The sequence below is a fragment of the Trematomus bernacchii genome, unplaced genomic scaffold (assembly GCF_902827165.1).
Source record: "Trematomus bernacchii unplaced genomic scaffold, fTreBer1.1, whole genome shotgun sequence".
NCBI lineage: Eukaryota > Metazoa > Chordata > Actinopteri > Perciformes > Nototheniidae > Trematomus > Trematomus bernacchii.
The window spans coordinates 4,944,333-4,960,320 of record NW_022987910.1 but is presented as its reverse complement, the minus strand read 5'-3'; the positions used below and the strand labels follow the sequence as shown (position 1 = coordinate 4,960,320).

At 43.8% G+C, this 15,988-nt stretch overlaps 1 protein-coding gene across 1 annotated transcript in view; it reads left to right on the top strand.

The window, feature by feature from the left end:
- The window catches only part of npas1 (neuronal PAS domain protein 1), a 35,793-nt gene that overhangs the window by 14,475 nt on the left and 5,330 nt on the right, over positions 1-15,988 (top strand). The window contains 6 exon segments of the mRNA XM_034114964.1: positions 4,925-4,992; positions 7,109-7,198; positions 13,958-14,132; positions 14,899-15,011; positions 15,383-15,579; positions 15,674-15,780. Coding sequence (XP_033970855.1) covers positions 4,925-4,992; positions 7,109-7,198; positions 13,958-14,132; positions 14,899-15,011; positions 15,383-15,579; positions 15,674-15,780 — 750 coding nt within the window.

Genomic DNA, 15,988 nt, shown 5'->3' with positions numbered 1-15,988 from the left:
TACCTGTTTGCACAGCTCATGAAAGACTAAACCCTTTTATTTGAAATCATTTATATTTCAAACCTCTCTATATTGAGTATACTTTGCTTCGGGGGATAGTTTTTTTTTTTTCTTTTTTCTATTACCCCACCTTTTTAAATGTCCCATTAAATGATTATTCCAGTGCATTTTTAACCGGATCCTTATTTTCAATTAGTTGTGATAAGATTGCACTCTCTACACTAATTGCTAAGATCTACTTAAGGCAGACACACTGATAAAAAGTGAGCAGACGGTGAAAAAAACACAAGTGAGCAGACGGTGGAAAAAACACAAGTGAGCGGAGGATCAGAGGGGTTTATTAGGTAACACTAATAACCCCTCATTACACAGCAAAACGGTGTTCACACAGAGACGCTAAGTACAGTCGGTAAATGTGAATCAGTAAGTCAGTCTAGGTGTGATGTATATTAGCCTTCCTTTGCTTTTCCAAATACGTCAGAGGTTTGTCTTGAAAGTTTGCAGTATTACAACTGTGACCGCGCCCAACAGTGATGTACTGACACGCCCTGAGTACACTTCCAGATCACTTATATTTTTGGTTGCGTATATATCTCCCCAAAATCTATCAACTCAACCTTTAACAGGTGCAATACGGCAGCTGGAGAAGCCCTCAGTATTTTACAAGGTACAGTACAATGACAACTCACTGCCAGCAACAGGGCCAGCTCAAGTGTTTTACTGTCTCTCTTAGTGAGGTCAAACACACCTCTCTCCTCCCCAGCGTTGGTGACATTGACTTTCATTCCGCCTCCACTTGCTCCCTCTCTGCCTCGTCTCCTTTTCTTTCATTGCCTCTGTCTCCCTCCCCTACTCCTTCTGTCTCCCCCAACCTCTTCACGTTCTCCCTGCATCTGCCTCCCCTCTAATTCAAGGCGTTTAAAGCAGCCGGGGCTTTTAAGGGAAGTTAATTGCACTCAAATTATGTTCGACCGCAAAAGGGAGTGAGGGAGCAACGCAGGAGGGACAGAGAGATAGAGGAGAGATAGAGGGAAGAAGGGAGGGATGGATGTCAGAGTGAGGAGATAATTGCGCCAGAGAGGGACGCTGCGATTAGGGTCACTCTTTCGCTCTCTGTCTGTCGAACAGCCCAAACGTCACATTTGAATGGTAGTAAACAACTTGGCAGGTGATCAGGCTCTTGTTTTGAAAGGGTGAAACTACGGCCAGGAGCCAAACTTGAGAGAGGAAGACGGAGAGGAAGAGAGAGAGAGGAGAAGAGACGGGAAAATGAGGGGTTCATTGCATCTGTTATCTGTTTGGTTTCCATGGTAACATCCTCACCTGGTTGAAAGGTTGACACTGTGGGGGTGGAAAGGGAGACGATGTGTGTGTGTGTCTATGTATGGAGATGTTTAGGTGTGTGTTCGTGTCTGTGAGGCCATTACTCTTGGACTTAACTGTGACTAAATTATGTATTAGACAGAGGTATAATTAAAATCATTCAAATGAAATTTCTATCTTTTCTTCTCGTAAAGCGCTGGGGAGACCCCGAGAATTGACCTGCGAGTCAGACTATAATTAACGTGTCCGATCGCGCCCCGTCCCATTCTGTCTCCTATTCCCACAATGAAATTAAACCTCGCTGCAGAGTCCTGGGAAGCTAATGAAAATGGGAGTGTTACAGAAAGGAGCCATCAAAGCCCTCATGTGCACACACAGGGCTGCATCCAGGTTTATACACCAGCATGTACATATGACATGCCTGTCAGGAAGTACAACGGACAAATGTATATTCACATAAACCATTTGAAAGGATAGTTTCAGATTCATTGTTTTCTTGTACTTGTTTGCCACAACATAGTCAGACGGGCAGTCAATTATAGCCCATTAGTCGTTGTACAAAGTACTTTTCCACTTCTCAGTACAGTAACTTTTAAGCATTCAACCCTTACAGATACACGAAAACACATTCGTGCCCCCATTTTTTTTCACTTCATGCACTGCTTGTTGCTCAAGAGAGCTTTTTGCACAATCTTATGTATCTTGTCTCATCTTAGTTTAAGTGATAATACAGTTTTCATTGAGCACAGCAATGAACTTGGTGACTATACATACAAAATGACATACATACATTTATTTTCAAATAAGGAATTGTTTTGGGGTCACTCCCTTTTCAGATTTAGATAATATGGTAACACTATTGGTTTGTCAACATCCCTCTGGGTTTGTTCTGACATTTTTCAATCCATGTTGGTGAGGACGATGATATTATTCCAGAAAGGAAGGGGGTACAATTATGAAAATAAAACCCAGGTTAGAAAATCTGAAAATGTTCCTTTTAAATAATTTGGACTACATGAGTTTATAATTAGACGTTCAATATTATAAAAGTGACTCAATTTATTTATTTAAGGGTACAAACAGAATCATGCAAGATCCTCAGACACACAAACACACACAGACACACACACATATAGAAGTTGGGGTTCATAGCACCACTACAGAAGGATCTTTGTTCTCAGAGTGAGGTACGATCACCGCTGTGAGACTCTCTCTTCACATGCACACGCATGCCCAAACACACACACACACACACACACACACACACACACACACACACACACACACACACACACACACACACACACACACACACACACACACACACACACACACCAGGTCCAGTGTTTTGGTTTCCTGGCAGTCTTTAATAAATGGTCCTCTGTGTATTTGTGTGAGTGTGTAGACTCATCCGTCAGCCCTCCTGGCCTCATGTCACATCCAGCGTTTCCTTCGCCCCGTTGACACTACTCAGCACTACTGATCGCCCGCCGTCACCTTCACTCCTCTAGGGATCTGTGGCATCAAACTCACAGCCACACGCACACTCAATGTCTTTCTTCGAGGCGTGCACAAACTAACATCACAGTGTTTGTGCGTATCCCTTTTGATTCATCCTCATATGGTCAAGATGGGGGTTGCTTCCTCCAGAATCCCCAGCACTGCAGCTCCATCGCTGCCCCACAAGGGACCCTGATAGGCAGGCAGAGAGCGAGAGAGCGCCCCATCCCCCTCCAGGCAGCGACTGGCTGGGCTGAAGGGTCCCAGCACCAGACCCCCTTTCATAGCCCTGAATGGACTAGCCTTATTTATATTCACACTCAGTCACACAGGGGGACCCCAATCTCACAATGCCACTGTGGCTTTGTCCGGCAACTCTGTATTTGTGTGTATGTGTGTGTGTGCATGTGTGTTTTCGTGTGTGTGTGTGTGAGGTTGTGTGTGTACTCGGGTATTTGTGTTGTTTAATCGGAGGGCATGTTGCCGCTGTGTAGTCTGTGCATGAGAATTCATTGCTGTGTGTATTCCTTAAGTGTGTGTGTTTGTGTGTGTGTTTTTGTGTGTCTATAGCACTAATGGAATGCCTCCCTCCTCTATTCACCGAACCCACATCACAAGCAGGCAGCTGGGCGATATATGTGTGTGTGTGTGTGTGTGTGTGTGTGTGGTTCCGACCCTCCCTCTGTGTTCAGTTGTAACCCAGAGCAGCGCTTTCATTTTCCTGTCATAACGTGTATTGATTTCCCTTAGCCTCGCTGCGACACACACACACACACACACACACACACACACACACACACACACACACACACACACACACACACACACACACACACACACACACACACACACACACACACACACACAACACACGCACACACACACACAGAGATATCCAGTGATCCTTGGAGTTGCGCATACACATGCATACTTTCATGTGCCTTTGTACACACACATTTTGTGTACACACATCCATAGTTTCTCCCTGCTGAATAAAGAACATTGTGTTCAAAAGCAGCCCTGTTAGAGTAAGATTAATTCTCACGTATGGTCCCCACTTTTGCAATCACAAGCTTGCAGGTGCACACACACACCGTCACATACTCTTTTAGACATAAAACAGTAAATACGGCTGATTGCTAAATTAATCTTCCACGTCACCGCAGCCCCTCGTGCTCAGGTTTGCTTGGGAGAAAGTGATCACTCTAGCCTTCCTTAGTGTTTTCTCATTTTCCCTGCCGTACCCTCTCTGCTTCTCCCGTACCTATCTTCACCCCCCCTCCCCCACCTATCCACCTCAACTCTATTTGTATTGTAATTGCCTTGGTAAACAGCACCACTTTGGCACTGAAGCAGCTCTGATAGCTTGTGTTTGGGATGCATTAAGAGTGGCGATGCAGACACCATGAGTGTGTGCGTGTTTGTGTGTGTGCGTATGTGTATGTGCCTGGCGGTAATTGACTGGTGTGCGTCACACAGCACCCCCTCCTTATGCTGCTTTTTGACACAAACGTTTCAGTCATTTCCGTTTGCCAGACATGATTTGTTCAAGTTTTGCTTTTCATTTCACTTCAGATTTACAGACGACATAGAGATGCAATATTATTACAAAAACCCCAATAGGACACAAGTTGTTATTGTTGTATAATTACTACTAATCCAAGCTTTAGTAAACTAATTTCAGTGGACTCAATCAACATTATCTGATACCTCGTCTTTGTAAATATTGAATAAGTACCTTTTTCTTCTTAGAGTTTTCACCTCTTGTAGTTATTTTCCTTATCCATAAAAGTTAACAGATTGAAACAAAACAAAGACCCACATTATGAGTATGCAAACACATGAAACAAGACTCAATTTAGTTTAAGTATTTCATGATGTGATTGAATTGACTAGAGAAATAATAAACATTTGGGAGTGGCGGAGATGTCGAACAACAAAACTCCACAGTGGGACTCAATGTCAGTATGTTACAGGATCCCTAAACCTATAGGGCACTGCTAAAACACTCTTATACAACACTTAGCTTTACAGCATAGCAAAGTTAAAACATTGATGTCAGTCAGTGTCTCATGTGTGTTTGTCTACTTTCTCTCTGCAGTACGACGATCATCTCGTTCTCTGGCTACTGACATGTTTGAGCTGCACCTCGGGGCGCACCTCCTGCAGGTAAGCACACACACACCTTCTTCTGTAAACAATAATATGATATTATTTCATATCATAAAACTGTCTCCGAAAAGGTCAAACTGCCCTATTTTCAGTGATGTGATGGACCAATTGGTTTTGAAAGTAGTTGATTTAGCTTGAGAAATAGGATAATTGGACCACAAGGTTAGTTTGATTGAAAATGTACGTTGACAGACAAGCACATTGGTCTCTTAAGTGACTGCAGTGGACCACTGTGTGTCGGTGCTGTGTGAGGTCACAGTTTGTACCAGCTCCAGTCTTCCTACCTCAGACTTACATTTCCAGGCAAACTCCTATCACATGCTCTCACATCCACACACATGAACTCCCACACATCTCATATACCTCAGATGCTCGGACGATAGCATTGGCTGCCGAAGAATGCCTCTCTTTGCTCTGACAGATGAATGGAGCCTGAGGGGGTTTCGGGAGCAGGAGGGCTACAGGGATGACGAAATGCAGGATGTAGAAACAAAGAGGAAGTGTGAAGAAGGTAACACTTCAGGTTGTAGTTAGAACGAAGAGGGGGGTGAGGCAGGAGAGACTGTAGCTCCAAGCAAGCAGGGAGGGAGAAAGAAAAGCTTGAAGGAATTTAATATATTATGTCCTATGTAAAGCTCTTTGAATTGCCTTGTTGCTGAGAGGTGCTATACAAATACATTTGCAGAGTAGGAATCAGGACGGAGTGGGAACATGTAGAGAGAGAGAGAAAGAAAAACAGAGGCTGAGCATTTAGAAGTGATGAGGTTGGGGTAAAACAAAGAAACATTACATATGTCTGCTCTCCTCTGGCATTTTAAAGAGGAAGGGAGGCTTAGGGAACGGCGCTGATAGAAATCAAATTAACGCTCCAGAAAAACTGTATGATTCTTTCCTCCCAGCCGTCCTCCCGCAGTAATAGCCTGATAATTGCACTTTAGTTCTCCGACATTCAGGCGGCTGGTTGCTCCTCGCCGCGACACACGACGCCCCACACCCCGGCCACACATTTGCATACTGGATGTGTCAGTTGCATAAATTACCACTGCCACTTTAAGCACTGGGCCGCCAAAATAGCAATCATTCTTCTAGAGCAAAGTGGCCCTGGTGTGTGTCTATGTGTGTGTGTGTTTGTGTGTGTGAGGAAGAGAGAGAAGCTGACTTCTGGATGCTTGTTATGACGATTAATATTATTCTCTGAAGCAGTCCTCTCTAATGGTCTGGCTGTATACCTTTCACTTCTCATTAGAATCACTGCAGGCTGTAATGACTTTGGTTCTATCTCTGTCTGTGTCCGTACCAGTGTGTGTGTGTGTGTGTGTGTGTGTGTGTGTGTGTGTGTGTGTGTGTGTTGTGTGGTGTGTGTGTGTGTGTGTGTGTGTGTGTGTGTGTGTGTGTGTGTGTGTGTGTGTGTGTGTGTGTGTGTGTGTGTGTGTGTGTGTGTGTGTGTGTTGTGTGTGTGTGTGTGTGTGTGTGTGTGGAAGTTGCCAGAGATCCAGGAGGATGCTCTGGTTCTGAGTTTATTACAGTTGATTGAAACAGCTCTAGTCTATAAGCTCAGTTTCTCATGTCTCTTTGCCGTGTCTGTGTGCGTGTGTGTGTGTGAGAGAGAGTGCACACACATGTGGCAATTGTGTCTCTGCTGCTTTCTCTATGTTTAGTTATGCAGGCCTTTTTGACAGCTGTTGTTGTGTGTAGCTGCCGATTGCAATGGGAGTTGTTTCATGTCTGTTCACATTCATGCGTGTGTTTGTTTGGGCTCGTGTGTGTGTGTGTGTGTGTGTGTGTGTGTGTGTGTGTGTGTGTGTGTGTGTGTGTGTGTGTGTGTGTGTGTGTGTGTGTGTGTGTGTGTGTGTGTGTGTGTGTGTGTGTGTGTGTGTGTGTGTGTGTGTGTGTGTGTGTGTGTGTGTGTGTGTGTGTGTGTGTGTGTGTGTGTACGCGCTTGTGAATTGAGAAAAGAGGCCGAGGGGTGACGGGTTGTTTGTTCTCTAGCTCATTGTAATTTGTTCGATACACACTAATTGCTCTAATTTGTCTGTCTTGTTTCTGTTTGCCTTAATTTGTGTGTCCGTGTCGGTGTGTGTGATGTTTACTCTTTTTTTTTCTATGTGCACAGTCCCTGGATGGCTTTGTGTTCGCGGTCAGTCAGGAGGGACGTTTCCTCTACATCTCAGAGACCGTTTCTATCTACCTGGGACTCTCACAGGTAAGACGACCTCCTTCCACACACACACACACACACACACACACACACACACACACACACACACACACACACAATCACAGTTGAATAATCCTTCATATACAAGTGCATTTGCACACGTGTGCCTATCTTCTGCTTACGCTTTCATATCCCCTCCCAGGAGTGTGTGTGTTTGTTTGCGTGTGTGTGAGTGTGAATATCTTTGACTGCACTCTTCGCTCTCATCTCTGGAGTTCAACTCTCACGGGGGCAATGCTACTCTCTCTCTTCCTCTCTCTACCGCCCTGTCTCCCTCTCCAGGTGCTCACCTCTGCTGATTGCCTGTGGCCTCTTGTACTGTGAATGTTAAGTCCTGCCATTTTGCCCAGATGCATAAATAATAACAGTAATTACTGGCCCAGCAATCAAAGTGTCGCCCCAGCGCGCTGGGCCTGTCTCGGGGAACAAATCGATAGGCATCTTAAAAGCCACATTGATTGTAGGGAGGGGGAAAAACACCAAGGGGGATGGGAAGATAGATAGAGACAGCCGGAGAGAGAAAGAGAGGGGGAGGAAAGGAGGAGAGGTGTGATAAGAGAGAGTTGTTTCGAAGTAAGAAGAATCGGTACAGCATGAGAGACGGAGAGAAAGAGGGAAGTTCGTGCTACAATAACAGAAGTAACTGAGTGCTTTTTTTAAGTGATTGAAGTTCTGCCCTTGGCGGCTTTAAAGGATACGTTTTTGTACTCTGTCTTAGTAGAATAATCACATGCTACATGCACATTGAAGGAGTTATAGGTCATTGTCATCATTTACTGGCTATAAGGTGGCCACCTCCAAACATGACTACACTGTCAGAGGTGTGGGACAAAATCCACAGACCTCGCTCTGTATGAATATAATATGGGACGTGCTTCTTGCTAATGAAAAGCCAAACAGATTCTTCCTTCTGGCTGTATGTAGTTTTGTTTCAGGACACCACACAGACATTATGTGACTAATTGATTAAACCAACTCAGACTGCTGAAAACTGAAAACGTTCACCCATTGATGGCACCCTTGCGACACCAGATAGATTGTACAGACCGTGTGGTTTTCATACCGATATTCCCAGCTGTGATTGTGTTTGAAATGCTATGACACAGAGCAACAATGTAAGGTTTGCATTGTCTTATTGTAGGGCTGATTGATATTGAAAAAACAACTTATTACGATTACTTTGACTGATATTGCAATAGCAATATGATTTGCGATCTTAGAGGTCAGGATCATTATTGCATCATCATTCTGATTTTCAATAAAAAACATCTCTATGATTTGTGTGGGGATTTTTACTAAACAAAGAATTCTTAAGTCTGTAGAAAATGATATGTAGGCTAGGACACCTCCGCAGCGGTACAATAATTAACTTTAAATTGTATTTTAACACACTTTTGCAATACGAAATATACTTGCTTTTCGTCATTACTTCTTTCTTTTCATTTATTTTTGACAAAAAGCAGTATTTGTTTGGATGGAGTTTGAGTGGGGATGTTTTTGGTTGAAATCTCTGAACACACCCAGGATCACTGATAATAATCTCACTGTTTGCCTTCATTTCCTTTTCCAAAAATGTGGGGGTTTGTTCAATTAATTTACAATGTTGTTGGGTGTGGTCAGAGATGTGCTCCGTTGCACCTTTAACCACACCCAACAGTGATGTCACAGTGTACTGACACGTTTTCAGATGTTCCTGTCGCATTTTGTAGGTGATATAGCTCTGACATGCACTTTCTAAGGAGGGGTACAGCAGCTAAATGCATAGGTTCCTTATTAGAACAGGACACATCAGATAATATCTCCAAAGTCATTAAGGAGAGGAGAATAAATCTTTTATTTGTACATTTGGGATGTGTATATTACATTATGCAGGCTTTCTCTTCTGTTGGAGAGACCAGAACAAGAGTGGTTTGTTTGCACATGCCATATACCTTCTTAGGTCTTCACCTTGCCAAAGACAAATACATAAATAATGCACACATAAACTCACACGTATACTCACACACACACACACACACATATTAGAACATATAGATGCTAGAACTAAGATTGATTGATGTAAGCCTGGAGCCAGAACCAAAAGGACAATGCAGAGAGACACTTTTGCGCGAGAAAGAAAACAAAAGAGTGGAATAGGTGTGAGAATGAGAGACATTGGTAAAGAGGAGAGAGAGAGTCTGACTGTGCAAATAGAGTTTAAATGTGCGCTAGGAATGAAATTCGCCTTGGGATTGCCTAGGTAAACAAGACAGCCGAGGCTTTGGTGGAGATGCTAATAAAACAGAGCTGTTCTTATCAGCTGAGCAGATGGCCTAACCCATCACATCTACTCAAACAGGTCCTGAGCCATCAGCATTCTAATGAAATTATTTATGATCGAAGATTACGTTCAAAACCTTGAACATACAAAGCCAAGTTTACCTTCCTGAAAAGATGAGAGCGGACAGGGATGGGGGGGGGGGTTATGATGAGAAAGAGAGACAGCCAGAAAGGGCAGCTAGGAGTTGAGAAGATGATTTAGTGGGAAACATGAGAGCAAGTATACAGTGTGTTTATGGACATGAAGCAAGAAACAGATTTTAAAAAATAGGAAAAAGAAAAGGCGGGAGGGAGAGGACAAAAACACTCCGATATACGTTGTTGGCGAGTGGAGGCAGACTCAGGGGAGAGAGGAAGGACAGACAAACAAATGATGTTCTGAGTGAGAAAGTGTAACTGGTGGTTTGTTTTAGAGGGCATGTCACCCCTGAGGACCGCCCCTGCCCTGCCGTCTCCTGTCCCCCCTGTCTGACCCCTCTGCCCTGGCTTACACACGGGGCTTCTCCCCTGACAGGGGGGTTGCTTAGCCGGCTTAGCCCAGGTCAGGCACCTTGACCAAGGGCACAGCCTGCCGCCCATTCCCCTGGTGCCGGCACGTATCATTTCTCTTCTCACCGGGTCTCCAGACAGGAAGCACAGGGATAAACCTGGGAATGCCACAACGCAGATCAGGGGTGGGGAGGAAGTAGAGGAGGAAAGAGATGGATGGATGGAGTTGAGGAAGAGGAGACAAAGGCTGGAGAAGATGAAGAATTGGGGGGGGAGGAGAGATGGAAATGGGAGAGAAGGAAGGAAAGGGGCTGGAAGGAGAAAGAAAAGGGATAAATGGGGTAAAGAGAAGGGAGGACGGATGGTGGATTAAGGGAGGAGAGAATTGATCTGGGAATGGTTAGTATGCAGCCCCCGCTCCCCCTCCCCCCTCTCCCCTCTCCCCCTCTTCCCCTCCCTCCCTCCCTCTCTCCTCTCCCATCAGTCAGTGAGGGCTGAGGGCTGAGAGTGTGTTGTGGACCACTGCCCGGATGCCTCATACATATTAAAGCCCCCTGCTATTATTTATATCATGTCTCTCCTTCCCCTGCTTGCTGCCCTCCTCCCCCCCCTTCAGCCCCACCACACTGCCATACATACGTGCACGTGCATGTCTGCGCACACACACACACACACACACACGCAGGTTCACGCAGGTGCACTGACAGACAACTACTCACACAAACAATGACACACAATGACACGTGGAGACACAAAAACAGACAGTCTAGTCACATACGCAGGGAAACAGAGGCGCCGTGTGCTTGCATACTCACAAACACACACTCAGAGAGATTTGAATGATCTCGGTCTCTCCTCACGTCTTCCCTTCGCGCCACATTCTATACCTGTTTTTATGTCTGAGCCTGACTCATCCTCTCAATCGCCCCGTCTCTTTTTCATCTTCTCATTGCTGCCTGATCTTTTTTTCAATCCCTCCCTCCTGCCTGTGATGGAGTGATTTTATACGGATAGGTCTTAAGCCCGTAAAGCCCATAAGGGCCTGTTTGTCTCTCCACCTTGTTTTCCAATACCACAGGGCCCTGGGATTGTGTCTCTTTTAGATGGCTGGTCCACTGTTCTGAGAGGTAAATGTAGCCCTTACTTAAAATACAACAAGAATTCCCTTTGCAGAGGAATCGCTATTCATAAATACAGACAGCTGGCCTACAGACAGACAGACAGTCAGACCGACGGACAGGCATATCTCGATATAAATCGTATTAAAAGATGTCTAATGTAAGGTTCATCTAGAGTTTCACAAACCAGACCCAGTCCATTTACATGTCAAATGTAATTGACTTGTGCATCTACGCTTCTTCTATTGATGCCACATTTAAACATTAAAGAACGAGTGTGTTTTGATGTCAGAATCAAAGGGAATGCCGCAGAAAAATCCAGCACCTAATAATTACACTGCTGATGTTATATCTGCATAATTAAGAGAAGATGGATCAGAAAGATAAAAAAAACACTCATCCTGTAGATGTAAGGTGTTTGTAAAGCTTTCTACTTAACATATTTAATAAACCAGATTTTTTTTTTTTTAAACATTATGGACCATTACATTTAAATGTTTTATAAAATTATAAATCATTTTCAGATACACTATATGTCAAAAGAGGGACTGATTTTGTCCTTTTTCTTACAACTGTTCATTTCGATTGATAATGCTATCTATGGTTATCACAGTAATGACTGCCAAAGCTACTTAATGCAGTTATAATCAATATTTTACTATAACAATGTATCAACTGCCAATATAAAAGTGGTCACTCATAGTAATGAAATCACCACTTGAATCTGCAGCTCCGCTCGGCTTTACAGAGTTTAGAAGTTTCAGCTCGATGTTTTGCTGTCCAGTCCGCAACTTCACTGTTTTCAATCACTCTCACGGCTCTCATAGTATCTTTGTTGCTGCAGAATCTATAGCTGTTTTCAATGTCAACCTCCCAAAAAAAAAAACACTGCACACCACCTGCTCAGCGCCAAGCAGCATATTGACATACTTAGCATCTACCTGGTGAACACATTGGAGCTAAGGAGACAATTATCTCCATCAGAAGTTGATAGGGACCAAAAACTGCTTAAAAGAGAGGCAATATTGGACTGAAATCACCCAGTTGGCACATCAACAATAATGTCTCTTTTAGGAAGTGAGCGTAGATTCTGCAATGACATCAGTTATTTCAAAAATGAAGAGCAAAGAACGTCACTAAAGGAATATAAATAAAATCTTGCTGATGTGAATGGATCACTGTCACTGCCAGCTATTACCACAGCCTCTATCAGTGGCTAATATTTCCTACAAGTGTATTTATCATACAACAAGAGATAACAGGATGATGACAACAGGGAAGTGTGTATTTTACTTTGCCTTTCATTACATGTCATTTGTTAGATGCTTTTATCCAAAGCGACTTACATACATTCAGTACTGTGGACAATCCCCACAGGAGCAATTTGGGGTGAAGTGTCTTGCCCAGGGACACAACGACATGCTGACTGCAGTGGGACTCAAACTTGCTACCCCTTGATTCGAAGTCCAGCACTCTATCCACTGAGCCACAGCCGCCCTTTCAAACAAGTAAACAGATCTCTGTGTCCAGTATTTGAATTGATGAGGCTTTAAAACGTCAGGGTGTCTAGTGGCGTACTGAAAAATACATACATTATGTTTGGAACTCTTTCCACGTGTTTCCTTTTTTCCTCTTTAAACAAAGAAATATGTATTATTTATATTTCCGCCTAAATAGCCATTTTACAATTTACAATTTTACATTTTTCTCTGTATGTTGGGATATTACTCAATATCATCAAATCAAGTATGTTGTATATTTCCACATCCCTTAAGAGATAAGGCCATGTAAGTCTGGGGAAGCTTTATTTCTTGCCTTATTATCCCTTCCTCGCTGGGGTTTCTTCCATCTTTAACCCTCTGTTCGCTCATCGCACACCTCATTCCTTCGCTCCCACCTTCCCTCTTCCCGCTCCTTTCTCTCCCCCGGCTGTGATGTCCTTGAGGGGCCTGCTGAAGCTCCCATAAAGCCTGCAGTAAATGGCTCTAATCCGGTAATAAATGGCTGTGTCCTACAGACAAGGGTGTGAGGCTGCTGCAGCCACAGCTTTATCAGATGGAATGGTATTGGCACACACACGCACAGACACTCACACACACACACACACACACACACACACACACACACACACACACACACACACACACACACACAGACACACAGACACACACATTCACATAGGTAATAGAAGCTGCATGCATGTGTGTAAGCATGCATCCTCTTTCTCCCTCCTTCCTGTTTCTCTCTCTCTCTCACACACACTCGTTTATACGGCTTCAGATGGAATCACACCTGCTCCAATTGTGCTGCTTTTATGGATGCCATGCAAGAGCAGCGCCATTATTACCTTTAAATGATTATAGATGCAACGATGATGCATTATGATGATAGGATCATATAGAGCTGTATGAGCTGTTGCGCTGCTCTTTATGCCTGCTGGGATACACAGTAACTGAATGAAGGAGCAGGGAGGGACGGGGGGAATAAGAAGAATAGTAATGTGACCTTTGGAGATACTTGGAGTTCAACTGTTTTTAATCAGCAAATACAATTGATTTTTTATCTCCCCTGGTTTTATTTGTGTAATACTGTAGTCACTTGGTCCTCTGAGACTCGACTTAAATGTATGTATGTGTGTGTGTGTGTGTGTGTGTGTGTGGGTAGGGATGTCTTACAACCGCTACACTCCTTGTAGAGTTGTAACCCAGAGCAGTGCTTTCATTTTCCTGTCATAACGTGTATTGATTTTTCCTCTGTGTGTGTGAGTGTGGCATTTGTGCCTTAAGCTGTAGTTCCTGATCAGCGTGTTTCTCCTCAGGTGGAGCTGACCGGCAGCAGTGTGTTCGACTACATCCATCCGGCGGACCACGTGGAGATGGCTGAGCGTCTGGGAATCAGACCGCATCTGAGGGCCGAAGCCGGCTGCCACACGGGCCCCGAGAGCGCTTCCAGCTCCGCATCCACCTCCTCCCTGGCCGGTACCCCTGAACCCGGTACTGGTCTAAATGTCAATTAATTTTTTTTAAACAATATTTTTATTGAAGTTTTCAAATATAACGAACATTACACATACATAAAACGGTCAGTCTAGGTGGCAGATACAGTGTACAGTCAAATGAATAGGCATGTAAATAAACACAGTTCAGAATACAGATGATACAGTTATAACAAAGTACAGACATTTTCAAGAAATCTGAAAGAATATGACGTGGGCTACTACACTTTATAATCGCATTCCCGTTGCCCCCCTCCCCGCCCCGGTCTTTGGTTTTATTGATCATTACCAACATTATTTTTCAAAAACTGCCAGCTTTCCTTTAGTAATGTATGTTAGTTTTTCTAAAGCAACACATGCTGACAGATCCTTAATATATTTATTCATACTTGGTTTGTTCACATTTGTCCATTCTATAGCTATTGCCCTCTTAGCTTGTAAAAGACACAAGTCTATAAGTGCACGCTCACTCTTCTTAGAGACAAAGTCTTTTGGATAAATACCCAGGATGCACAACTTTGGCTGACAAGGGATTTTCAGTTTCGTTATCTGGTTAATCATGTTGAGTGCCTCCTTCCAAAGACTATTGACCACATTCAATTCCCACAAACAGTGAAAGAGTGTTCCTTTAGTATTGTTACATTTAAAGCATGTGTCTGGGGTCTAAATGTCCATTTATAGGGAGGAAACCTGAAAGAAATAAAGGGAAAATTCAGCTTGTATATTTTCTATATATTTAGTTGTTCTTCTGTTATCCTCACCAGCTCCGTCTAGTCCTCATTCCCCTGCTGACGAACCTCCTGACCGCGGCTTCTTCATCCGCATGAAGTCCACGCTCACTAAAAGAGGCCTGCACGTCAAGAGTTCTGGATACAAGGTGCCTAAGGAAATAATTCCTCATCATCTGAAAACCTTGTATTATGCTCTCTTCCCTATTAACCTGCTTGTTATTGGGGCGGTGAAATAACAAGGGGGCCGTTGTCATTGTGTTTTGCTCGGCTAGTGTTTCATAGCACTGTCAACTTGGTCGTTTCAGTGTGTTTTATGGCTGTGACCTTATTTCACACTGGACCGCTGCACATAACAGCTGCTGTAACACCAGAGCTGCTGCATTCTTGAGCTCAGATCTGACTTTTTATTGTGTTTGTGTTTCATGAATGTTATATTTCCTGTTGTTGTTAATGTTTTTTTCTACGTCCTTTGATGCAAATTAGTTGTGTGAAATGAATGATGTCTTCTTTTTGTCAGGTAATCCATGTGACGGGACGAATCCGTTACCGCCCTGCACTCGTGTCGAACTCTGGGCGCACAGTGCGTCGACCGTTGGGTTTGGTTGCACTGGCACACACACTCCCCCCCTCCTCGCTTAATGAAGTCCGCATGGAGAGCCAAATGTTTGTCTTCCGAGTGAACATGGACCTTCAGGTCACATATTGTGAGAACAGGTAAAGGATTGTTTTCTGTGTTTTTGACATTAAGCTGTACTGACATATGAATACATTTGAATCAGTGTATCTATTCTGTTGCATTTATTTACAGGATCTCAGAGTATATGGATCTGACCCCAGCAGAGGTGGTGGGACACACCTGTTATCACTTCATCCATGTAGAAGACCTGGAAAACCTCCGGCAGAGCCATGAAGACTGTAAGTGAAATTATGCATGTGCAGTAGATAACATCCAACCCCATCCCTGCTATTCTATAGTGTTTGAACTTGGGGAGGAGAGCCTGTTGAAATGTCTTCCTGTCCTGTTGTGATAGGCGCCCTCTGCTGCCAACATCATGAACTGTCAAACCAATAACGGACTTATTTTCCCATCTCCTCTACCGTCTCCTGTTTTACATTATTTCTT